The sequence below is a fragment of the Haliotis rufescens genome, unplaced genomic scaffold (genome assembly GCF_023055435.1).
Source record: "Haliotis rufescens isolate VD_foot unplaced genomic scaffold, xgHalRufe1.0.p SCAF_1, whole genome shotgun sequence".
Classification (NCBI taxonomy): Eukaryota; Metazoa; Mollusca; class Gastropoda; order Lepetellida; family Haliotidae; genus Haliotis; species Haliotis rufescens.
Genome location: NW_025963779.1, coordinates 22,613,047 through 22,639,322, shown reverse-complemented (window position 1 = coordinate 22,639,322; position 26,276 = coordinate 22,613,047). Strand labels below are relative to the sequence as shown.

Sequence of the window (26,276 nt, the reverse complement as noted above, 5' to 3'; positions counted from 1 at the left end):
TCTCTGCTAGAATATACCAGAGGGACCCGGTGCCTCTAGTAACTCCCTGTGTAACTGACTGTAAGCCTCTTCTGGACACCATTACACTCTTCCAAAAACGAAACGCACAGGTAGTATGTAGTTCATTGATTTGACTTCACAAAACATCCGGTATATAAATTTAATGTATGTTTTTGGAAAATGTTGGTGGCCTGATATTCGACAAACGATGCGTCAAAACGCAGCCATTGTCGATTTGCAATGTCTTAAACGGCATTTTTTCTCACATTCAAAAATGTCATGGAGGAAAACAGTAAGGCAAAGTGCACGTGCAAGTTATTGCCATAGGATCGTATCCAAAGAGGGGAATCACAGTCTTCTGTTGCACGCCTCTTCAACGTCCACCACAGCACCATTTGCCGCCTTTGTGACCGATACACGCAGTTCAATTCCACTGCAGACCGTCCGGGAACCGGCCGACCAAGAGTTTCCACCCCTGCACAGGATCATTACATTCGACTGCTCCACCTACGTCATCGCAATGCCACAGCTATGGAGACTGCAGGACGCATCCCTGGTTTGAGGAGGATATCGGACCAGACTGTCAAGGCCAGTTATCGACGCTTGCGTTGGTGCCTTACCTTACAGCCTTGGAATTTGATAAACTGTAGACGAGTGTGTTTTAGCGATGAATACCGATTTCTTCTTCACCGGGGAGATTGAAGACAACGTGTTTATCGTCGTCGAAATGAGCGTTTCACCCCACATTGTCTACGTGAATTCGACAATTTCGGTGGCGGTAGTGTCATGGTGTGGGGGGTCATATCCTACACCACGTGATCTGACTTGGTTGTGGTTCAGGGAAATTTGACAGCAACTCGATCGACGTGTACGTCAATGTCAGAACACGCCACAGACACTCCCACAACTGGCCAACGCGTTACAAGCGGAATGGCGCAGAAATCCGCAGGACAAAATTCGTACACTTATCCAGTCAGTACCAAGGAGACGCAGAGCCGTAATGAGTTCAGCGCAACCTTGTGGCCTTATGTGACATGACAATAAACAGTTTTCAATGCATCTGTACAACGACAACGTGTGACTATCGAGTTCCAAAATTTCATATTTGTATCTATGATATTAAATATATCGACTTTTCTAGGTACAATAAATTTACAAAAAATACCTGTGCCTTTCTTTTTTTGAAGAGTGTATTAACTTATTCTAATCCTAACTCGAGATAATTTCCTCTGAAATTCCCCCTGAGGACTTGAAATTCATAAATGTATAAACAATTAGTCAAATATGTGATACTTTCAATAGAATTACCGTTATATTTGCTGATCTTGTTCGTAATAATGATGTCATTTCTAATCTATTCCTGCTTAATGACGTCATTTCTTGTTAAATTTGGATTTGTGACACTTCTGCCGGTGCTGACTCACTTCCGGTAATGACGTCACTTCCGGTTTGTCACTTCCCTTTTATTAGGCTCTCAATGTCTATTTCTACCGTCATTTCCTGATAAGATGAACCTTGTACTGCTATTTCCGGTGCCGACGTCACTTCCGGTTATGATCTCAATTCCGGTCCACTGGAGGCAGTTGATACTCAATATGTTCTAATCCATCCTAATTCTAAAAGACAGCATAATCAAGGGTACCCTCTGATGCTGCTGGTGTCGTATCCTCGCCTTCAACAGAAGTAGGAAAACTATTGGTGGATGATAGTTTGCGCTGCGACAATGGGACTAAGGAAATATATGCCCTCTAGGTCCGGTTGGACGTCACGCAAGTAAAAACTGGTAAAGGTTTTCTGTGAGACCCACTTGTTCTACTGAGACTGATATCCATGAACTCGTGGCTAGAGCTCTGGTTTACCGAACTAAGAACTTTTCATGGAATGTTACTTAGGGTGACGTTTCTTTTGCGGTTCAGTATATGTGAGACAGAGGTCAAATGAAATTCCTGGCTCCTGGCTACTGGCTCCTGGCTCCTGGCTACTGGCTCCTGGCTCCTGGCTCCTGACTCCTGGCTCCTGGCTCCTGACTCCTGGCTCCTGACTCCTGGCTCCTGGCTACTGGCTCCTGGCTCCTGGCTACTGGCTCCTGGCTCCTGGCTACTGGCTCCTGGCTACTGGCTCCTGGCTCCTGGCTCCTGGCTACTGGCTCCTGGCTCCTGGCTCCAGGCTCCTGGCTACTGGCTCCTGGCTCCTGGCTCCTGGCTCCTGACTCCAGGCTACTGGCTCCTGACTCCAGGCTACTGTCGCCTTATAAACGACAGGGACCCCCTGGGAGCTTAAAGAGACCTTTCTGTAGACAATAAGTGTCAGTGTCAGTGTCAGTGCAAGTGTCAGTGCAAGTGTCAGTGTAAGTGTCAGTGTAAGTGTCAGTGCAAGTGTAAGTGTCAGTGCAAGTGTCAGTGTCAGTGTAAGTGTCAGTGCAAGTGTCAGTGCAAGTGAAAGTGTCAGTGCAAGTGTAAGTGTCAGTGTCAGTGTCAGTGCAAGTGTCAGTTCAAGTGTCAGTGTCAGTGTCAGTGCAAGTGCGAGTGCGAGTGCGAGTGCGAGTGCGAGTGCAAGTGCAAATGCAAGTACAAGTGCAAGTACAAGTGTCAGTACAAGTCCAATAGCAAGTGCAAGTGCCAGTGCCAGTGCAACTGTCATTGTCAGTGTCAGTTTCAGTACAAGTGTCATTGAAGTGTCAGTGTCGGTGTAAGTGTCAGTGTAGGCTGGTGAAACCTCCCATATACACGCCGTATGAAACAATGTGGCATACTATGGTTCCGCCACTTCAACTACAATTGCTCGCACGGTCATATCAAAATATCAGCTTCTGTCTTCTTGCTGAATGCCAAAAGTAGATCCCATTCTCACTCACTTAAAACAGTCAGACACACATTCACTTGTTTAAAAAACAAGAATATAATCCCCCAAGTATTATTCCAAGTTTCATTCACTCCCAAATCCCTATAGTAGGTAATTTCTCACCCCCGGGGCCAAAGTTGTTTGTTTTTTTAACTGGCTTTCATCTGTCAAACCAAACGAGAAAATTAGAAAAGTTCATCATCTTTTCAGATTCTTTGTATTGACTTCAGACAACTACATGTAAATAACAATCTTTCTACTGGCCAATCCTAACACCACTGTTTGTTGGCCCCCAGCCTAGCTGCGGCTATCCCTGTGCTGCTCCCAACGTATAAACGACTTTGATTTTTACTTATCGCTTCACAGAGCTGCGGTTTGTGTTTTCCCAACAGATTCCCGATTCAGAACATACCGCGCTAAAAGCCCTGCTATTATGAATCGTAATCCAACGAAAACGGCAAAAAGATTCGCTTCCTAAAACAATTGCCTTCAAATGTGTATACTTATATTTTCGATAATGCAACTTTATGTGTACTGATAGGATTCGAAACATCAAGATGGTACAGATATTGGGTGCCATTGCTAAGCGCAATAACGCGCGAAACATCCTAACTGTCCGGTTTCCAAAATGTAGATATATTGTTGAGCATTCTAAAATGCATGTATTCGTATTTGAAGGCAACGTTCTTAGGAAGTTTCAATCATGTTGCATTTGTCGTCAGATGCAGATTTGGATCGAGAGTCTATTGAGGCAACACTGTGGGCAGTCCGTAGCTCTGTGTGGCGACAAGTTGATATGAAAGCGTTTATAGGGAACAACACAAAGACACGGTCACCACAGCTACTTGCATCCCAAGCTCCAAGTTGTCCGACTCTCGGAGCATTCAGTTTGGTACCTCCCAATCTGTTGACTGACATTGGGGGTTTGCTGCCAGGAACACAGCCCTTCTGACAATATGGATAATGCAGAAGGCTGAAGCGTTAAGGTATCTTCACATTCTCCAAGAATCTCTTGGTAGGTTAGTTTAGGCAGCGCTACTTTGGAGAAGTCCCATTCGCTGTCGTGGCTGCGTGTAGGGGGCAAGGGCCTTGAGCTGACGAACCTTATCAGCCTGACTGTGCCAGGATCACCCAAACCTTTTTGTGTGTTTATTTATTTTAATCTGTAAAATCTTATAAAAATACATGCATCTATACTCAACTTCAAGTTCCCTCTACGGTTGGGTAGACAGGCTTATATCATGCATGCTGTCAATAACACGGGATGTAGTGTACACAAGTAGACCTTCCTGGTTCACGAAGTGCATGCCTTGTTATATGTTAAATAGTGTCAGATATGCATATAATATATATGTAAGGATTCACTCGTTACCCAACTTAAAAAATGAGTGGAAAACTGTTAAACATGGGCTTATTGAGAAACAGGTTCATTCAAACTGATATCTTGTACTGGACAATGATTCTGCTAATTACAGTATAGCATAAACAATCACGGCTTCTATACTCAAGAAATTTGTCCTACTCGGCGTCATAATTATTATGTGAGTAGGTGGTGCCATGTGCAGCGAGTGAGTGGGTGAGTGAGTGAGACGCCGCTTTAAGCAATATTCCAGCGCGGGACACTAGCAATGGGCTTCAAATTTTGCATCCATGTGGGGAATCGAACCAAGGCCTTCGGCGTGACGAGCGAACGCTTTAACCACTAGGCTACCCACAGTCCCATATGAGTAGGAAGTGCCGTGTGCAAAAGTCCAAAGACTGTGTATCCTTTAGTAATGTTTCCCTTAACACTTGAAGTAAACATAATACATAGGCGCTCGCTTTGCCAAACACAAAAAATAATGTATACGCACATGTAAAATATATGCGTTTATCTAACAATTGTGTGAAAACGGGCATCAATTGTCAACAATTTGATGAGTAAAGACAACCTTTTTCTCTAACTTATTTTTTTGTAAAATAAATGTAAGTACAGTCGCACAAGTCAATACACATTTTTGGAATGTTTACAAGTTCAGCAGTTGTTGAGCACTATGGCACTCATGTCGGCTTGGGAACACCGTTGATGTTGAAATGGGCCTGAATCCCCCAGTGGTCACTTGGGAACCTGTTACATGGTAGTCTATCAGTACCAGCGAGTTCAAAATCTACTTGTGTTACTTGTGACATGGGCGTACTATGCCGTATGTAAAGTCGGTCTAGCCTCATGAACTGTTTGTATCCTGGAATCGCTCGGTTGTCATTTGTCCTCTTGTCATAGGTGTACTTGGCATCTGCACGTTGGCCAGTTGTCTCCCACAAGTCGAAGATATCTTCTGGCAAGGTACCAACCTGGATCACAGACAAGAGAGAACTTATTTACAGTCATTGGATGGTTGTACTCGGACAAAGAAAACATGTGGTAAACGACAATACATTGAGGTTTGGTTAGGGTTTCAGCATCTTCACGAAGCAAGAGACTTTAAAAGTGGAAACTGGACTTTTCTAGTCAGTTACGTCTCTTCCCTCTTGGGAAGATGGGTTTCAGTAACATACAGGGTCACTCTTAAAATGTGTAAAAATCTGAAATATTCTGCACGATAATTGTATTCACCAATTAACATTGTTAATTACTTCACACCTGACCTTTGAAGAATACAATGCTTGGGTCAATCTCAAGGTCTTTGAGGTGGCCATTTACCAAGCCCCTGGACTAAAGAGTATTTCAAAGTATAAACGACCGAAGGTAATAATCGAGACACAATGACCATCTGTGGACAGTGTGTGGAGAGTACTGAACCGTTGAGGACAGCAAGCGATACACATGGTTGGTGAAGGTGTACTGCCAAACCTGCTTTTTTTAATATCACAACGCAGCAAGCTATTGCTAAATGGGTAAAACATTTGTATATGTATACATCATCCAGTTTTGTGTATCGTCTCTCATAACTATCGTCTCTCATAAGTGGCGCTGTATTATTATTTTTATTTTTATTCATTAACGTCTATTTTATGTAGGTTTTTAATGATGTACAGCGGTGAGACGAAACTAAAATATCTGTCTGTCTGTACCAAAAGAATATCCATTTTGCAACACTGTATCACTTTATACAGACAGATCGGCCTCTTGTCGTGGGTTCACTCTATGGGTTAAAGTCTGTTAAAAAAACCTAAAAATTTCGAGTACGAAAAAGCACACGTGAAGAGGCGACTTACAGGATCGAGTGGTTCGAATTGTTTGACTGTGAAATCGTATCTCGATTGCAGGGGTCGTTGCCCACAATAGTAATGACTGGTTATTTTTCTGGTCCAGACTCGATTATTTCCAGAACGCCGTCATATACATGGAATAATGTTGAGGGCGGTGACACAATGTGATTTACCTTTCGCACTTACTCCAAAAATGTCAATGGGCAATTGCACTTATTAGAGAAATGTGTATGTAATGCCTTTACCTCCTCATCTATCATGTTTGTATCCCCGCCAAATAGTACAGTTCTGTCGTGATCTGCTTCTTTCATCGCCTCAAATGCTTTCACCTGCTGGCTCTTCCTCTCGTCATTGTAGTTGGACGCACCAACTGGACTCTCCAGGTGGGACGTCATCATCTGAAACCTGATGCCCTTCACACGACACTGCAGAGACACAACATAAAGGTCTATTATTATCCATCATCAAATCGTAGAGCCATCTCTCTAAGAGGGATTTTTTTTTATAAATGCTTCAGCAAGACTTCCGTTCATAACACAGTGTATCCCGGAATAAAGAAGATACGTTCTTCTAGCGCAACCATTCAATTTTCTATATAGTAGGGTGTACGTGTTTGAAACACATATTTATTTCTGAGTAGGAAGCAGCCAAACAAGCATCGTCCCTGGGCAAAGGCGTTAACTGACTATAAAAGTCCAGTTTCCACCCTTGCCGAACTAGGCTGAGATTGTGGAGTTGCATTTTGGCTGGAGTAACGAGTCTATGCATAGTCCAATCCAAATCGCGTAACGAACAACATGGATTTCAACGTGCAGATTTCGGTCGATTGCAGGATTTGCAAAGCAAGTGTACATCCAACTGGGCGTCGACAGATATTTTGCAATTTTTTTCTTGTTTTTAATCAAGGTGCTCAAGTGATTTGATTCACTTCGCGGGGAAAGACCGGTTTTACTTCAATTAAGATCTTGATTATCAATCAGATCGACTTGACTGGGCGTCGCCATTTCGTTTGAAACAAATGCAAGTGATATGAGAGATGGAATCTGATTGGTATGTAGGAGGGACTTAGAAGGGACATAACTCGTAATAGCCACTGATGGCGCTACGATCGAGCCTGGAAATTCCAGGCTAGTTCGGCAAGGGTGGAAACTGGAGTTTTATAGTCAGTTAACGCCCTTGCCTCGGGAAGATGCCAAACAAGTTCCATAACACATATTTGGTGAACGACATGAAATATGTCGACCGAAAAATATATTTTCGGAGGTAGAACCTGTCGTCATTTTTCTCTGGTTGTTTTTAGAACAACTTATTTGCTGCCAAATTTGGCACCTCTGTAATTACACCATGATTTGTACAAGCAGGTTGGCAATGTGTCTTTGTAGTTTTGTTTCAAAAGAAATACGAAGATGAATCAGTCTTAAATGTTGCTGAAATCAGAAGACGACTTTTCAATGCTGCACCAACATGTCTTACCTTGACTGACAAAAGGTTCCTCAGCATCATGCTAGTGGGGAAAGGAGTCACAGAGCTTTCCTCAAACTGTACATGCCCAACCCGCAGCATGATAGCAGTGAAGTAGTGGTTGTCTCCCCCTGGGATCACCTGGTACATGCCGCACCCCTCCGACAGGATAGGGAGGGTGAGGGGTATCACTTCCTGGAGGAACACTACGTGGGGCTTCTCCCTGAAGTGAGAATTTTACATACACTTTACAAATAAATATCATTTTTTTTAAACATTAAGAGCTATTTTACTGAGTTGAGATTTTGATTTTGTTCCATTTCGCTGTAATAGTACGTCTATTCTCTATGCCTGTCTTTGATTCAGTGTTGATTTATATAGTTTTAGGCAAACAATGCCTTAAATGATGATCAATTTAAAGAGTGAGTAAGTTGGGTCCCCCTTTGATCAGTTTTCGAGTATGTATCACTGCGTGACAGCTTGATGTGGGAGGAGTGAGTGAGTGAGTATGGTTTTACGCCGCCTTTAGCAATATTCCAGCAATATCACGGCGGGGGTCACCAGAAATGGGCTTCACACATTGTACCCATGTCGGGAATCGAACCCGGGTCTTCGGCTTAACGAGCGAACGCTTTAACCACTAGGCTACCCGACCGCCCCTGATGTGGGAGGAAAGCCTGTGGTGATGCAGGTCTTTCAACGTTTACCTCTTTGGTGAAACCAACGAGCATGATGTTGACAAACCTAGAAATATTAATGGATCGAACCGAGATTTGAACCCGCGATCATAGGTTTCTGGTGTGTCCAAGGGACGCAACTCTTCATGGCTAATTGCGGAGCCTTAGACGACCTCTTTTGTTACAAAGCGAAACTGCTCACTTATTAATGGTGTCACAAACAGCATGCATCCTGTCCTCGATACTTCGCCGGTCTAGGCCATCAAGGTTCCAGCACAGAAGGCGGATGCGGTGAGGCTCAGAGTCAGGACCTTCCCTGAAACATTACAGGAAACACAGTCATGACCTTCCCTGAAACATTACTGAAAACACCTGTCTGAAACACTTCACAATACACCCCGGGGTTCGATCCCCGGCCGCGTCATAGACGTTCAAGGATGGTACTTGTTGATACCCTGTCTGGCGCTCGGCAATAAGGGGATAAAACAAGGACTGGTCGGCTCGGAGTCAATATACTGTGTCTCAAAGGGGGAATTCATGTTAAACTGCGGCATGGTATCTCAATGAGCTAGCACTATAAATCGGCATCAGTCCAGTCTAGTAAGGCACACACACAAACACACGCGCACGCACGCACGCACACACACACTCTCTCTCTCACACACATACACACACACGTGCATGCACGTCTTGGACGCGACGTTAAACCTAATTTCACCTCACCTCACCTCACAATACACCTGTCTGAAACAAATAAAAAACCACCCATATTAATATTTATACTTTGTTATCAACAAAGCAGTTTAAGGTGCCTCTCTAGGAGTCTGCAGTGAGTGAGCTGGGTTCAACGCCACCACATTGAAAAGCGTTTCAGTAATATCCAGTTGTGTCAGTTTATATGATAATGTATTAAATACGCACATTAGAAAATCTTGAATTCAAGGTAAACTATCGTTAATGATACATACAGTATTCGATTTAGTAACCTGTAGAGTGCTAACAGGCGCGAATGCCAGGGTGATTATAACGTTTAAAATATGGTCTAACTGGACAACTAACAATCTGCAAAAGGTGTTCAGATTCGAGCCGACTGTACCACAGCTATGGGGGTACCTGGACGTGGATTCAGGACGAGCTCTCCTTCAAGTGGAAGGTGGGGGCACGGGTGGCCAAGTCGTCTAAGGCGCCGCGATTTGCTGTGCAGAGTTGCGTCCCTTGGGCACGCCAGAAACCTATGATTGTGGGTTCGAATCCCGGTTCGCCCCGATTATGTTTCTAGGTTTGTCAGCACCATACCCGTGCTCGTGGGTTTCACTGAAGTGGTAAACGTCTGTGACCTGCATCACTTCGGGCTTTCCTCCCACATTAAGCTGACACGCCGTGATATAACTGGAATACTGTTAAAAGCGGCGTTAAACCTAACTCACTCACTCACTCACTCAAGTGGAAGGTTCCGTCATATATACAGAGTCCTTTCTACCTACATCTCCGCTCTGACTGCTTTTGTTCTGCTGTACGACTTGACTTCACGTCTGGCTTGCTGCGGTCTGTGGTCCTTTGTGTCAGCTCTGTTGCTTTGTTTCGCTCCCATTGGCTCAGCCGTTGTCTCTGAGATTCAGCGGTCTGAAACATAGACTCTAGCGTATGATCCTCACCCTGTAAGCAAACAGTCATTACAGTTGCCCAATCTCATTAAAATCAGATCTGAGTTCTCGCTACCGCTTAACAAAGATCTGAGGACATCCCATTACGGGTCACGGCAGAACGACCTTTCGCGAACTTAGACCGACCACTGAAACGAATAACAAGAAGTCGGCATCAGCCAATTAGAAAGCAGCTTTCTCGAGCTTTACGGCACCCGTTCAACCTGGGGACTTCCATTTCAGACTACGCTTGAGAAATATGTTGACAAAGTTCTCGATTAAAATTTTGAAAACTGAACAAACGAACATTCCGGAATGTCTAATAAATGGTAGACATTGTATGGCAGTGCTTCCCACGTACTGTGCAACGCCTCCTCCGTTCAAATGTTTATCCCACGGAAGAGGGAGATAGACGATTATTTTGACGGAATCAGTCGTACGGGCCGTAACTGTCGTTCGGAATACCCCGTATTAACGTTTTCGAGGTTGCATGATTAGACAACTCATTCCGACCGTCACTTTCATGATCTGGTAAGCGACGCTTTGATTGGTCGGGTGAAAGGTCGTTCTGACGTGACCCGTAATCGGATGTCCTCAGATCTTTGTTTAGCGATAACGAGAACTAAGATCTTATTTTAATGAGATTGTACAGTTGCCAGGCTTAAAGGGAGACTTAGTCTGGGCAAATTGGCAGTCCAAGCAAATTCTATTCAGTTCGTTCAAACACCACTTTGGGTATATGCCTACTAGCAGTTCATCTCCATTATCTATACATTATGTCTGAGATGCACACGTCATTAATTAGATGTCTATTACAGACCTAGACAGAAAATGGACTCTAGACAAAAGGAGCCTTCCGAGGATCGGTGGAAATACATGTGTTGGATGCCAGGCTGTGTTGTTAGTACCCCGACGGTGTATTTTCGAACAGCCACATTGATAATGATTTGCCTCGTTGAAACGAGAGATGTCACGTCATCAAAGGCCCGTGTCATGATGTCCAGGAAGAGTAAAATAGTGTGAACACTATCACTGACAAACATTCACATTTTGTAAATAGGATTCAAATTTTCAATGAAATTTTGAGCTTTAATGCCGTCTTGCCCAAAACATATGTTATGAACTGTGCGCCAAAACTCTCTCGAGTTACAACAAGATAATGGAAGTCCCGCCTTTTATCGAGTTTTTTTTCTTTTGGGAATGTAACTGAATTCTTGTGTTTAAGACATTAACTATGCTATCTCAATTGTTTGAAAATAGGGTACGCCATGACATTTTGAATTAACGCGATTGTGGTCGGCACTGTGTAAGAGACCTGGTATTCTCTGTTAATGAAAATGGACAGATTAGGCTACCGTGTTCCACCTGAGAAAGAGAGAGAGAGAGACACAGAGAGAGACACAGAGAGAGAGAGAGAGAGAGAGAGAGAGAGAGAGAGAGAGAGAGAGAGAGAGAGAGAGAGAGACACACACACACACGCTGGGTTCAATGCTTCTAACTTCTGATCAGATTCTAACTCTCGTTAGAATCTACACCGTTTTGCAGCAGACACAGTTCCCCACTGTCAGACAGAGACTGAACAGCAGTCAAAAACAAACAATATGAATATCGAATCTAAATATCGTGGAAAATTCACTCAAGGTGCGTTGATCCACCATGACATTCACCTGCGCACCAGTCTGTTGGTACCATGGCTTTAGCGCTACAATACATGAACTCATTGAACCCTATATTCACCAGATTTGGCATCGTGAGATTTCGACCTCTTCCCAAACTTCAAGAAAGAACTGTTTGGGCAAGCATGATGATGAAGTCACTTCCGCTGTGGAGGCCCGTCTACACCACCAGGAGGCAAGCACGATTATGAAGTCACTTCCGCTGTGGAGGCCCGTCTACACCACCAGGAGGAACCCTGACACTCGAGCGTCATTAACCGAAGTGCGTATATCTCAGAGGGTATAATGTTGAAAACGACAAGCAAGCCACTCCACCCGCACAGTCCATTGTAGTTAGGCACTTGACTTTTCGCCCACCCCTCGTATATCTAACATTTATTGAATACGTTTTACGCATATGTTTCGTTTTCAACTATGACTATAACAAAGTGTTTCCCTCAGCATTAACACAATTAAACCCGAATTTACAAAAGTATTTTATACTTAATATACCTTACTGACCATTGACGACCCGGGGTAGTAGAAGAGGTCTTCAGCAACCAATGCTTGCCGTAAAAGGCGATTATGCTTGTCGTAAGAGGCGACTAACGGAATCGGGTGGTCAGGCTCGCTGACTTGGTAGATGTACGTCATCATATCCCATTTGCGAGGATCGATGCTCATGTCAATCACTGGAATGTCTAGTCTAGACTCGATTATTTACAGAGCGCGGTCATATAGCTGGAATATTGCTGAGTGAGGCGTTAAACAACAAACAAACAAACAAACAAACAAACAAACAAAACTGACAATGGCTGTTATTTCCCCTAATATATATCATCATTACTCGTGTTTACATGCTGCAACGTGAATGTGGTAAAGTATGGTTTAATATCAAAGATGCTGAGCCATTTGTACCGATGGTGTCTTATTTAAAACGAAGAAGAGATTGAGTTTTCCGGTCTATCATCAGAATTCATTTCCTGGTTGTAAATTATATTACACTACATTCGTAGTTCGCAGCAATGGCAAACCGAGTGGGGCATATACTCGTCAGTCGGTGGCATTTTGCAGTTCGTTTAAAATGTCAAATGTATTTTGTCAAACGTTATGAACCTGCAAACATGAAGGGGGCGTGAAGAACTGTCTGTGTGCCCGAAACATAGTACCGTATTTCCTCGAATAAACGCCGTACCCCGAATAAAAACATGGATGGTTTCGATTTAATACGGGGCCTCGATTAGACGCCAGGTAGTTTTAATGCTCGGAATTCCCCCTAATACTATTTTGTGATTAAACGCCAGGGGGTAAAGACGGTCTGAAAGAAAAATACACCCGGGCGTTTAATTGAAGAAATACGACAACAGCTGAGCTGAGTGACAGCAGCCGAGGCGGTTTAAACCAAATCCTCCCGCGAGTGACTGAACATTGGACGAGTCATTGCTGTGTCGCAGCGACGATCGGGGCCTACAGAGCAGTACACAGCTATGAGTTCACACCTAGTTTTCTTACTATCTTAGACAACATTTCGGTCGGTCGTTTAAAGAAGAAACCTTTTACGTTTTGTACAATGTTAAATTCTCTGGCGAGAATGTTAAACTACCAACTGAAAATCTCGAAACTCACCGACAATCCAGATGTTTACTGTTATGTACGTACAGAGATCGGTATATGGTCTCTGGTACGTAGTAGGTCCGTGGACAGACGTTGCTTACTGCAAGTGTGAGTGTTGTGCAGACACTAATATATTGTTGTGACATGACACCGTCGTTTTATTCAGACTATTCGAAGGATAGATCGCCACGCCTCGTATACTTCTGAGAAATTCCTTTGTCGCCAAAACGAGGCTCACAAAAGTTATTTTTAGAAGTGACTATTTTTAGAGATCCTCGTCGCAGTTACCTTCCATACCACGCACAACGGGATTACCCGGTGACAGTTTAAACTCCAAAAGGAAATAGCCGCTTGTATACCCCGACAATCACATTGGTCATAACGGGGCCCTATACAAACAAACAAAACGAAATAAATTTGATGTCAGAGGTCGTGCTGAAGGGAAACGAGTCAAAAGAGCCATACGTCAATACACTCTCGATCATTACAGAGCCAAAGACACCCTCAGGGACCACACCCGAAAACACTGGGGCTTGTAACGCAAAAACATAGCAGCTACAAGATATATGGTCACACCCAGTGTCAGTATATAGTATACTGACACTGGATATATTTCTTGCGTTTTAAGCCCCTGTGCCCCAAAACCCAATAGAGCCACATGAAAACATCAAAAGGACATGAAACAACTACAAATATAAATCATACATAGTGTTAAGAAACTAACACTATGTATGATTTATATAAAAAATTGTTTGCTCTATTTATTTCAATAATTCAAAAAAACTTTGATCAGTAAACGTGTGGAATGTCTTCACTATTTAAAGCTTTAATTTGTAATAGGTAATCGCATGCTGCACGTGTTGGTTGACTATTGATTGTCACAGTGATGTTTGTTTGTTTGTTTGTTGTTTAACGCCGAATTCAGCAATATTCAAGTTATATGACGGCGGTCTGTAAATATTCGAGTCTGGACCAGACAATCCAGCGACTGACATCATGAACATCGATCCACGCAAATTGGATACGATGACATGCATCAACCAAGTCAGCGACCACCTGATCCCGTTAGTCGCCTCTCACGACAAGCATAGTCACGGCAAGCATGGATTGCTGAAGTCCGATTCCGACCATGATGTTCACGGGTCGTGATGGGTACATAAACATGCCTAGGTTGAGAACCAAGGTGAGGAGCTTGTTAGTCTCGTATATGAGTAGTTGAGTGTTCTTAAGTTTAAAGATCGTTATTGCTTCCTAGCTTAAACTCCAGGTAAGACCATAGCACGAGGGCACGCTGCAAAAGCCTGCAGTTGCATTGTATCCATCACCATTAAAATGCGTTGAACTGTAATACGTTCATAGAAATAGAATCTAACCAGAATAATATATCTTCGTGTGAACTAGCAGGAAGTCTTCCTTATGTATCGTCGCCCGACGATGAGATGGGTCTGAGAACTGTATTATATCCCCCACCTTTGTAAATAGTGTCTAATGTATGGAAAACAGGATAATAACAAAATAAGCTATTAAATATGTAGCAGCTCTACACTAATATTTCCAGTAGGCTACACACATACATCCAGTCAGGATATATCCACCAGGACACCGAAGGGCGACAGATATTACTCAGCCAGGACACCCAAAGGCGACAGACATTTATCAACCAGGATACCCAAAGGCGACAGACATTTATCAACCAGGACACCCAAAGGCGACAGACATTTATCCGGCCAGGACACCCAAAGGCGACAGACATTATCCAGCCCATCTTCCCGAAGCAAGAGAGTAAACTAACTTCCAGTTTCCACCCTTGCCGAACGAGGCTAGAATTACTGGACTCGATCATATCGCCACCAGTGGCTATTACCAGTTATGTCCCCTCTAAGCCTCTCTGATGGACCAATGAGATTCCACCTCTCGTATCACTTGCGTTTTTTTCACCCAAAATGGTGGCGCCCAGTCAGGACGATCTGATCGATAATCAAGATCTATATTGTGATAAAACAGGTCTTACATCGCAAAATACATCAAATCACGTGAGCACCTTGATTAAAAACATGAAATGATTTGGAAAATATCTGCTGACAACGAGTTGGCGGTGCACATGTTTTGCAAATCCTGCAATCGACCGAAATCTGCACGACAGTTAACGAACCGGAATTCGATTTCGGTGCGCGATTTGGATTGGACTATGCATAGACTCGTTAGTCCAGCCAAATTGTAACTCCATAATACTAGCCTAGTTCGGCAAGGGTGGAAACTGGACTTTTATAGTCAGTTAACTCACTTGCCTCGGGAAGATGTATCCAGCAAGGACACCCAAAGGCGACAGACATTTATTTAGTCAGGACACCCAAAGTCGACAGACATTTATTAAACCAGGACACCCAAAGGCGACAGACATTTATTCACCAGGACACCCAAAGGCGACAGACATTTATCCAGCCAGGACACCCAACAGGCGACAGACATTATCCAGCCAGGACAACCCAAAAGGCGACAGACATTATCCAGCCAGGACACCCAAAGGCGACAGACATTTATTTAGTCAGGACTCCCAAAGTTGACAGACATTAATTCAGCCAGGACACCCACAGGCGACAGACATTTATTAAACCAATACCCCCAAAGGCAACAGACATTTATCCAACCAGGACAACCAAAAGGCAACAGACATTATTCAGCTAGGACACCCAAAAAGGCGACAGACATTATCAAGCCAGGACACCCAAAGGTGACAGACATTTATCCACCAGGACACCCAAAGACGACAGACATTTATCCACCAGGACACCCAACAGGCGACAGACATTATCAATCAGGACACCCAAAGCGCGACAGACATTCATCAAGCCAGGACATCCAACAGGCGGCAGACATTTATCCATTCAGGACACCCGAAAGGCAAAAGACATTCATCCCGCCAGGACACCCAACAGCGACAGACATTTATTCACCAGGACACCCAAAGACGACAGACATTTATCCATCCAGGACACCCAAAGGCAATAAACATTTATCCATCCAGGACACCCAACGGCAACAGACATTTATCCATCCAGGACACCCAAAGGGCAACAGACATTTATCCAGCCAGGACACCCAAAGGGCAACAGACATTTATCCATCCAGGACACCCAAAAGGCAACAGACATTTATCCAGCCAGGACACCCAACAGGCGACAGACATTTATCCAACCAGGACACCCAAAGGCAACAGACATTTATCCAGCCAGGACACCCAACAGGCAACAGACATTTATCCAGCCAGGACACCCAAAGGCAACAGACATTTATCCAGCCAGGACACCCAACAGGCAAGAGACATTATCCAGCCAGGACACCCAAAAGGCAACAGACATTTATTCAGCCAGGACACCCAACAGACGACAGACATTATTCAGCCAGGACACCCAAAGGTGACAGACATTTATCCAGCCAGGACACCCAACAGACGACAGACATTATTCAGCCAGGACACCCAAAGGTGACAGACATTTATCCAGCCAGGACACCCAAAAGGCGAACAGACATTATTCAGCCAGGACACCCACAGGTATGCTGCTCAGCGTTATCTTATATGTTGCACACGTTCAATACAAGTGCAGATTTATTACCAGCCTATTAGTCATGTAAGTCTTGTTCTGTTCAAGATTCATAACATATTTTCTAAGTGAGACGAGAAGACAATGGAATATGAATATAGTTTATGTGACATGAAAACTGTGAATTACAATTTGACAATAAATGACACTGGTATATGGTATGAATGTGACAATGATTGAACACACTGTTGTGTTTGCATTTGAAGATAAAAATTGATAAACTTCTGTCAACAATGCAGCATAAATTTTAGCATTGTGACAACCTCCCTTCTACGCACACAAAGCAACTTACAGTCATAGGTTGCCACAGAAACAAGTGCTTGTTTTCCAACCCTATTTTCCTTCTCTAAGATACAGGGATGAGAATGGATATTTTCCTTTTCAGCTGAAAATTCAATGAAGCATGGTCCATAATTTTGGGGTGTTTATGGGGCATAAGGGGGCTTTGACCTTCAAGCCATCAGATTTTAACAAAATTTGTGGTCACTAAAATTCACGGAAATTCAAGGATCCGCGGAAGATTCTCACCCCTGATGATAGCACAATAATCATACAATCTGTCAATGAGATTCATTTTCTTATGAAAGGGTAAATATCCCAGTCATGAATATCATTGACAACAATCAAATCAGGTGTTTTACTCTCAGCGAAAGTAAGTAGACAATGTTGAAATCTCAACAGCAGAAACAAGACTATATCTCCACATGGCAAATGAACTGTCCACTTTTTCAACAAACAAATATTTTGCAAAAATGATTCTCTGATCAATCCAATGATCTTTAAACATTTCTATCCTGGAGGCAATGATACATTCTGATCAAATGCTTGACATAACAATTAATCTAATTTGGAAATGCTGATTACTTTTCACACATAGACAATGATAATCAACAAGGACGCCAAGGTGTGTGATGTGAATGGCTAGACTGACGCACAGGTTGGCTTGGAAACGCCATTGATGTCAAAGTGTGCCAGAAGCCCCCAGTGATCGCTGGGGAACTTGTGGCTGGGGAGACGAGCGAGGCCAGCCAGTTCGAAGTACACGGGGGTCACTTGGGATCTGGGCTTACAATGGCGGATGTAAAGTCGGTCCAGTCTCAGGAATGATTTGTATCCTGGGTATTCATGGTTGTCATTTCTCCTCATGTCCCAGGTGAACTTGGCCTCTGGACGCTGGCCCGTCATCTCCCATATGTCGTAGATAGCTTCCGGGATACCTCCAACCTGAGCAACCTGAAGAAAAACACAACTCAGTTTCAACTTTATAAACTGAAACACTAGTGATGCCAACATGATATACTAAAACACTACAGTGGCACCAACATGAAACACTGAAACACCAGTGATGCCAACAAGATATACTGAAACACTAGTGATGCCAACATGATACACTGAAACACTAGTGATGCCAACATGATATACTGAAACACTAGTGATGCCAACATGATATACTGAAACACTACAGTGGCACCAACATGAAACACTGAAACACCAGTGATGCCAACATGATATACTGAAACACTAGTGATGCCAACATGATACACTGAAACACTAGTGATGCCAACATGATATACTGAAACACTAGTGATGCCAACATGATATACTGAAACACTACAGTGGCACCAACATGAAATACTGAAACACTAGTGATGCCAACATGATATACTGAAACACTAGTGATGCCAACATGATATACTGAAACACTAGTGATGCCAACATGATATACTAAAACACTACAGTGACACCAACATGATACACTGAAACACTAGGGATGCCAACATGATATACTGAAACACTAGTGATGCCAACATGATATACTGACACACTAGTGATGCCAGCATGATATACAGAAACACTAGTGATGCCAACATGATATACTGAAACATTAGGGATGCCAACATGATATACTGAAACACTAGTGATGCCAACATGATATACTAAAACACTACAGTGACACCAACATGATACACTGAAACACTAGTGATGCCAACACGATATACTGAAACACTAGTGATGCCAACATGATATACAGAAACACTAGTGATGCCAACATGATATACTGAAACACAAGTGATGCCAACATGATATACTCAAACACTAGTGACACCAACATGATACACTGAAACACTAGGGATGCCAACATGTTATACTAAAACACTACAGTGACACCAACATGATATACTGAAACACTAGGGATGCCAACATGATATACTGAAACACTAGTGATGCCAACATGATATACTAAAATACTACAGTGACACCAACATGATATACTGAAACACTAGTGATGCCAACATGATATACTGAAACACTAGTGACACCAACATGATACACTGAAACACTAGGGATGCCAACATGATATTCTGAAACACCAGTGATGCCAACATGATAATACTGAAACACTAGTGATGCCAACATGATATACTGAAACACTACAGTGACACAAACATGATATACTGAAACACTAGGGATGCCAACATGATATACTGAAACACTAGTGATGCCAACATGATACACTGAAACACTAGTGATGCCAACATGATATACTGAAACACTAGTGATGCCAACATGATATACTGAAACACTAGTGATGCCAACATGATACACTAAAGCACTAGGGATGCCAACATGATATACTGAAACACTAGTGATGCCAACATGATATACTGAAACACTAGTGATGCCAACATGATACACTGAAACACTAGTGATGCCAACATGATATACTGAAACACTAGTGATGCCAACATGATATACAGAAACACTAGTGATGCCAACATGATACACGAAAGCACTAGGGATGCCAACATGATATACAGAAACACTAGTGATGCCACCATGATAGACTGAAACACAAGTGATGCCACCATGATAGACTGAAACACAAGTGATGCCACCATGATATACTGAAACACTAGTGATGCCAACATGATATACTGAAACACTAGTGATGCCAACATGATACACTGAAACACTAGGGATGCCAACATGATATACTGAAACACTAGTGATGCCAACATGATATACAGAAACACTAGTGATGCCAACATGATACACTAAGGCACTAGGGATGCCAACATGATATACTGAAACACTAGTGATGCCAACATGATATACTGAAACACTAGTGATGCCAACATGATACACTGAAACACTAGGGATGCCAACATGATATACTGAAACACTAGTGATGCCAACATGATATACAGAAACACTAGTGATGCCAATATGATACACTAAAGCACTAGGGATGCAAACATGATATACTGAAACACTAGTGATGCCAACATGATATACTGAAACACTAGTGATGCCAACATGATACACTGAAACACTAGGGATGCCAACATGATATACTGAAACACTAGTGATGCCAACATGATATACAGAAACACTAGTGATGCCAACATGATACACTAAAGCACTAGGGATGCCAACATGATACACCAAAGCACTAGGGATGCCAACATGATACACCAAAGCACTAGGGATGCCAACATGATATACAGAAACACTAGTGATGCCAACATGATACACTGAAAAGCTAGGGGTGCCAACATGATACACTGAAAAGCTAGGGATGCCAACATGATATACTCCTGTAGTCCTGTAGCCCTTGACAAACTGCCCAATAGTTAAGGTATCATAAGGACTATTAGAAATTTGCCTTTTTTAAGGGTTTTGCTATATGTTATCATTATAAGGGCCAGTGGACGAAAACTGTTAGTTTCTACCGCTTCTATAACCTAAGTCTCAAGTTACCTCCTTGTCTCTCAGGTTAGTATCACCACCAAATATGACAGTTCTGTCAGGATCTGCGTGTTTCATCGCCTCGAATGCCCGTACCAGCTGCCTCTTCCTTTCATCACTGTGCGCAGCCGTACTCTCCAGGTGGGACGTCATCACCTGGAAGCTGATGCCCTTCACATGACACTGCAAAAATAGTCACCATGGTTACTCGGGATCTCATCATGCAACTGCTGAATGACGAGAGATGGAAACAGGGAGATGGGATTAACTCCACGTTCAGTGATATAACAGCATGTAAGCTTCAGGTGAGGTGAAATGTGGCATAACATTGCATTATTGTAATTATATGACGATGTGTGTGCGCATGATCATTGCGTGATCTCCAGGCAGATGCTCTATCCACTGTTCCACAGATGCGGTCTGTAAGCTTGATGTGGGTGGAAGAGTTATGAAGGTGTCCAATGTTTATCACTGAAAAGGGGCGGTCGGGTAGCCTAGTGGTTAAAGCGTTAGCTCGTCACGCCGAAGACCCGGGTTCGATTCCCGACATGGGTATAATGTGTGAAGCCCATTTCTGGTGTCCCCCGCCGTGATATTGCTGGAATATTGCTAAAAGCGGCGTAAAACCATACTGACTGATTTTTTTATTCATGCACCGATTGTCTTTAAATGTAATATCCAGTTATGTATGACTGTTTAATAATCTCATACCAACTTTGTCTGGAGTAGGTCCGATAGTTTTTCAGATATTGTAGTAAACGTCAGTACCTTAAATTACCTTCCAGACTATAGGGGCGAACATCGCTTTTGTTTGTTTGCCGTAGCTATAAGTATAACTCATACATAGTGTTAGTTTCTATTTGTTTGCTCTATTTCATTAATTTAAAAAAATACAATAAACTTTCATCAGTAATGAAACGTGTGGGATGTCTCCACTATTTAAAGCCTTAACTTGTAATAGGTAACATACTTTACATGTTGAATGACCGCATTGATGGGATTGACTCAGTGTCAGAGTGATGTTTGTTTGTTTGTTGTTAGCTATATTCCAGCTATATGAGAGCGGTCTGTAAATAATCGAGTCTGGACCAGACAATCCAGTGACTGACATCAAGAACATCAATCCACGCAATTAAGATCGATGACTTGCATCAACCAAGTCAGCGAGTCTGACCACCCGATCCCGTTAGTCATCTCATACAACAAGCACAGTCGCCTTTTACTGCAAGCATGGGTTGCTGAAGACCTATTCTACCCCGGATCTTCATGGGTTTTAACACTGCATTCAATGCACTAATGTGTGGGCATGTAGTATAGTCACTTCCTCTTCCTTGATCCTGTAATCTTTGAAATACAAGTTAACTAGAAAAACAGTAACTGGGCATTTTATATTTCTATTTCACTATAATAACAGTAACTGGGAATGTTTTATTTCAACTTTGAAATTTTACTGAAATTTGCTACATACTTGGGGACAATTGGTAAGCATGAGCCTGTCTAGAAACCTGATTTACCATCATAGAATGGCGATACCAGACCCTGGATAATCGAGGGTGATGCAATTCAGTTCCCACATTTAGTCAGCTCCCACAACAAACATGGGGTATTACAGACACACACTGCTGAGGACTTCTGATGAAGGACTCAATTAAGCTAACATCAGCCTTACTTTGATTGTTATAATGTTTCTCAACATCTTGCTGGTTGGGAAGGATGTAACCACAGCATCTTCAAACTGTACATGTCCAACCCGCAGCATGACAGCAGTGAAGTAGTGGTTGTCTCCCCCTGGGATCACCTGGTACATGCCACACCCATCCTCCAGGATAGGGAGGGTGAGGGGGGTCACTTCCTGGAGGAACACTACATGGGGCTTCTCCCTGGAACAATATTCACTTTCAAATGTATGTGATATGATTTGACTTAACATCATGTATGCCAGCATTGCTGTTGAAGGTTTGCAATGGGACAGCAAGTACTTTGCTCAGGTGAGCTAACAAATCAATAATCTTGCCTTTTTGAATAAATAATTATTTACTTGTTAATGATGTCACAAACAGCTTGCATCCTGGACTTGATGCTCCCAGGGTCAAGGCCATCCAGGTTCCAGGACAAGAGGCGGATACGGTGAGGCTCTGGATCAGGTCCTTCCCTGAAATTTTGTAGAAAACACTTGTCTGAAACATTGTAGATAACATCTCACTGAAACAATGCAGAACACATCTGACTGAAACACAGTAGAAAACACTTATCTGAAATATTGAAGAAACCATCTGTCTGAAACAATGTAGAAAACACCTTTCATAAACATTGTAGGAAACACCTGTCTGAAACATTGTAGGAAACACCTTACTGAAACATTGTAGGAAACACCTGTCTGAAACATTGTAGGAAACACCTTACTAAAACATTGTAGAAAACACCTGTCTGAAACATTGTAGGAAACACCTGTCTGAAACATTGTAGATAACATCTCACTGAAACATTGTAGGAAACACCTGTCTAAAACATTGTAGGAAACACCTTACGGAAATATTGTAGGAAACACCTGTCTGAAACATTGTAGCAAACACCTGACTGAAACATTCTAGAAAACACCTGACTGAAACGTTGTAGGAAACACCTGTCAGAAACATTGTAGGAAACACCTGTCTGAAACATTGTAGGAAACACCTTACTGAAACACTGTAGGAAACACCTGTCTGAAACATTGTAGAAAACACTTCACAAAACACATGCCTCATGGAGCAGTCAAAGAGAAAGAGAGCCACAAGGCTCTGTAGCCCAAATGGAAGTTATCATCATCACCATCCACCTCACACGTTTTCATAACTAGACCTGCATGTCCCAAGTAAACTGACTCACAACAGGTGATAAGCCCCAGCTGGCAGAAAGCCCTATCCCAGTACTCCCTTAAAATGTTCCAACTGATGTTGATATGGTCATAGCTATGTTAATGTAGAGGTGTTTTCTACAGGAAGAAGCTTTAATGCAATGCTAACATACTTCTAAAGTTAGTTCTCGCTATTGCTTAACAGGTCACATCAGAACGACCTTTCATGAACTTTGACTGACCAAAGAAATGACAATTAAGAAGATGAGCAATCAGAAAGCAGCTATCTCAAGATTTAAATCACTAGTTTCAAACTGGCGACTTCCATTCCAGACTATGCTTTGAAAAATATTTTCACAAACATCTCGATTTAAAAACCGAAAAAAGTACATCCTGGAGTTTTATAATGGATGGCCGAATTTGTATGGCAACTTTCAATGGGTTACCGGTATGCAAAGTCTCTGCCATTGAAATGCTTAAGTAATTGAAGAGAGAGATAAAGATGATTTTGATAGATTCAGCCGTACAGCCCGTAACAGTCGTTTGGAATACCCGGTGTCAATCTTTTCGAGGTTGCATGATTTGAAAGCACATTCTGACTGTCACTTTCCCAATCTGGTAAGAGACCATCTGATTGGTCGGATGAAAGGTCATTCTGACGTAACCTGTACTAGAATGTCCTAAGATATTTGTTTTGCAGTAGCAAGAACCAATACCTGATTTTAATGAGATTGCCCCCAAACCCATTGTCTTCCCAATTTGCCTGCTAATGGCATTTAACTTGTTTCCTAGACAAATCCTGGGCTTAATTACCTAGCCTTGGTAGTACACTCTTAGTGCAAGCATGAGGTACTGAGGTCCAGTCTCACCCAGGATCCCGAAAGTTTTAATGAGAACAAGTTTATCGGAAAGAGATATAATGACAGTCACTTACGGTCCAGCTCTCACTGTTTGTGTTCTGCTATGTGTGTTGGTGCCAACGATGGTGCTCTGACCTGACCCCACTGGTTCACCCCCTGTCTCTGCGAAATAAGCATTCAGTGCCGTCTGAAACAAGCAAAAAGCTACATGAAACGCTGCTCTTTTTTAGATATATTGTAAATGAACATCAAATTGTAAATAAGTCATTCATAACTACTATTTCATAACAGTTCATGTGAAAAAGCTCTGTGAAAATAGGTAAAATCATACTTCCAATATGGCTGTCATGGTGGCCATGATTAAAACTGGACCAAAAGGGTAATGTGATGGTCAAACAGGAATAAAAACACAGACACACAAACAACACTGTATTTAGATAAGCTTACACACATAAGACACACTGACTTCATGTCAAACAGTGCATTAGTCAAAACAAACAAACAAATATAGACCCAAATGAAACTTTTAAACAAAATGGCCATATAAATAAATCTTGGTAAGAGTACAAGCTTTATAACAGCTAGGTTCGCCAACACAAAATTTCAGCTTCTTAAATGGTGTAGTTCTAAAGGAGACATAAGACATCCAAAGATTCACATAATAACAGCATGAAATATTCAAATAGGTATCATACTAAATATACATGACAGACATACTCCATATTAACATAATTATTGATATATAAATATTGGCTTAAAATCAGAAATCAGAATTGTACTGTCAGCAAATTGACACCAACAGCACAGAACAGTTGTTTAACCAACCTCTACGTTCCATTCCCTATCTTGAAGAAAGAACATGGCTAGAGCAGTGTCGGTGCCGGTCACTTGGGCGAACATCTGACATCTCTCCTCGCACTCCTCCCTGGAAGGGAGATTCTTCTCATCCACATCACTGTCAGCCTCACTGTCAGACATCCTGGGATCTACTCCTGCGGCTGCTGGGGAGATCTACCCAGTAGTGTTGAGATCCACTCAAGGAGCTGCTGAAAGTACCCAAAGGTGCTGCTTTGGTGGTTTACCCAGGCACTACTGGGATCTACCTCTGGGGCTGTTATAATTATGTCAGAAATGTAAAGCAGGATCTTAATTATTAACTGACACCGATTTTGTGAATATGTGATTAACGTGAGTGAGTGTATTTCAGACAGTGGCATGAAACCTCCATGGACACAGGGATCCCACATCTCTGTGCTAGTCCAAAGTGTGGGCACACACTGACTGTGTGTCATAATACCCATAATACAGTGAATCTATGCTTATGTTATCAACCACTGGTTTTCTGGTCCAGACACAACTGTGACACTTTGCTGACTATGCTAATGATGTAAAAAAGAATCCATTAACTCACCAACTCTATAGGATGGGATAAGCTAGGATATCTAAGGGCTTTTGAAGCTTTTTAGTTTCTGTCTCTTCTGTTTGTCTAAACCATGATCAACCCTGAATAATAATACTGGGAATATTGAAATGTTTATTGTGTTGAGATGGTTCCAATGTGAACTTTACAACACCATATATTTTCGACCTGTCATCAGCTGTTAGTTTCGGTCAATAGGGATAGAGATATGTCCTTACTGCCGACTGTCCAAGATTTGACAAGTAGGCTAGCCTACCTAACTTGTGTTTGTGTACTGCCATTTAGATCTAATGTACAAAAGTAGTACATGCGGGCATGCTACGTGTATGCTCCACGTTCACATATCAACATTGTCAACAATTCTAACTCTACTGCCTCGTTACTAGCATTAAACTACCGTCATGGCTATCTCTGCACTCATGGACCACTATTAAAATGACAAGGCCTAATCAAACATGAATAGATCTACTTGGAAACATCTAAACTTACCTACGATTAAAACATGCAATACGCCCCTGACATAGGCTAATGTGTAATTGACAAGGAGTTGTTTACTTCAAGCGCTTCTTTGGTGCCGACACTGCCTTGTTGTGAAATATATACACTTTCGATTCAGACTTAATCGACCGACATGTATGATATCACTCCCGCCTGTCCAGAAAGGGGAATCCCTTTATCGTCAAAACGAGGCTCGTAGTAGTTATTTTTAGAACTGGCAGTCGCGCGCTAAA

At 42.5% G+C, this 26,276-nt stretch overlaps 1 protein-coding gene across 9 annotated transcripts; it reads right to left on the bottom strand.

The window, feature by feature from the left end:
- Positions 1 to 3,991: 3,991 nt before the first annotated feature.
- On the bottom strand, positions 3,992 to 26,225 carry LOC124131583 (tyrosyl-DNA phosphodiesterase 2-like). Of its 9 annotated transcripts, none has more exons than XM_048393391.1 (7): positions 13,093 to 13,293; positions 12,193 to 12,200; positions 9,653 to 9,792; positions 8,371 to 8,484; positions 7,504 to 7,714; positions 6,276 to 6,455; positions 3,992 to 5,172 (listed from the first exon to the last, which is right to left on the bottom strand). In XM_048393391.1, the coding sequence occupies exons 3-7, from the start codon at positions 9,757 to 9,759 to the stop codon at positions 4,882 to 4,884; spliced, it is 903 nt and encodes a 300-aa protein (XP_048249348.1). In that variant the 5' UTR covers positions 9,760 to 9,792; positions 12,193 to 12,200; positions 13,093 to 13,293; the 3' UTR covers positions 3,992 to 4,881. The 9 variants fall into 9 exon arrangements, with proteins under 9 accessions (XP_048249348.1, XP_046350905.2, XP_048249342.1 ...); XM_048393385.1 differs by lacking the exons at positions 8,371 to 8,484; positions 9,653 to 9,792; positions 12,193 to 12,200; positions 13,093 to 13,293 and adding exons at positions 22,471 to 22,584; positions 24,200 to 24,312; positions 24,951 to 25,171; positions 26,035 to 26,225 and having other exon boundaries at positions 4,011 to 5,172; XM_048393374.1 differs by lacking the exons at positions 3,992 to 5,172; positions 6,276 to 6,455; positions 7,504 to 7,714; ... (2 more) ...; positions 12,193 to 12,200; positions 13,093 to 13,293 and adding exons at positions 16,770 to 17,915; positions 20,445 to 20,615; positions 22,102 to 22,312; ... (2 more) ...; positions 24,951 to 25,230; positions 26,035 to 26,224.
- Between the last annotated feature and the right edge of the window lie 51 nt (positions 26,226 to 26,276).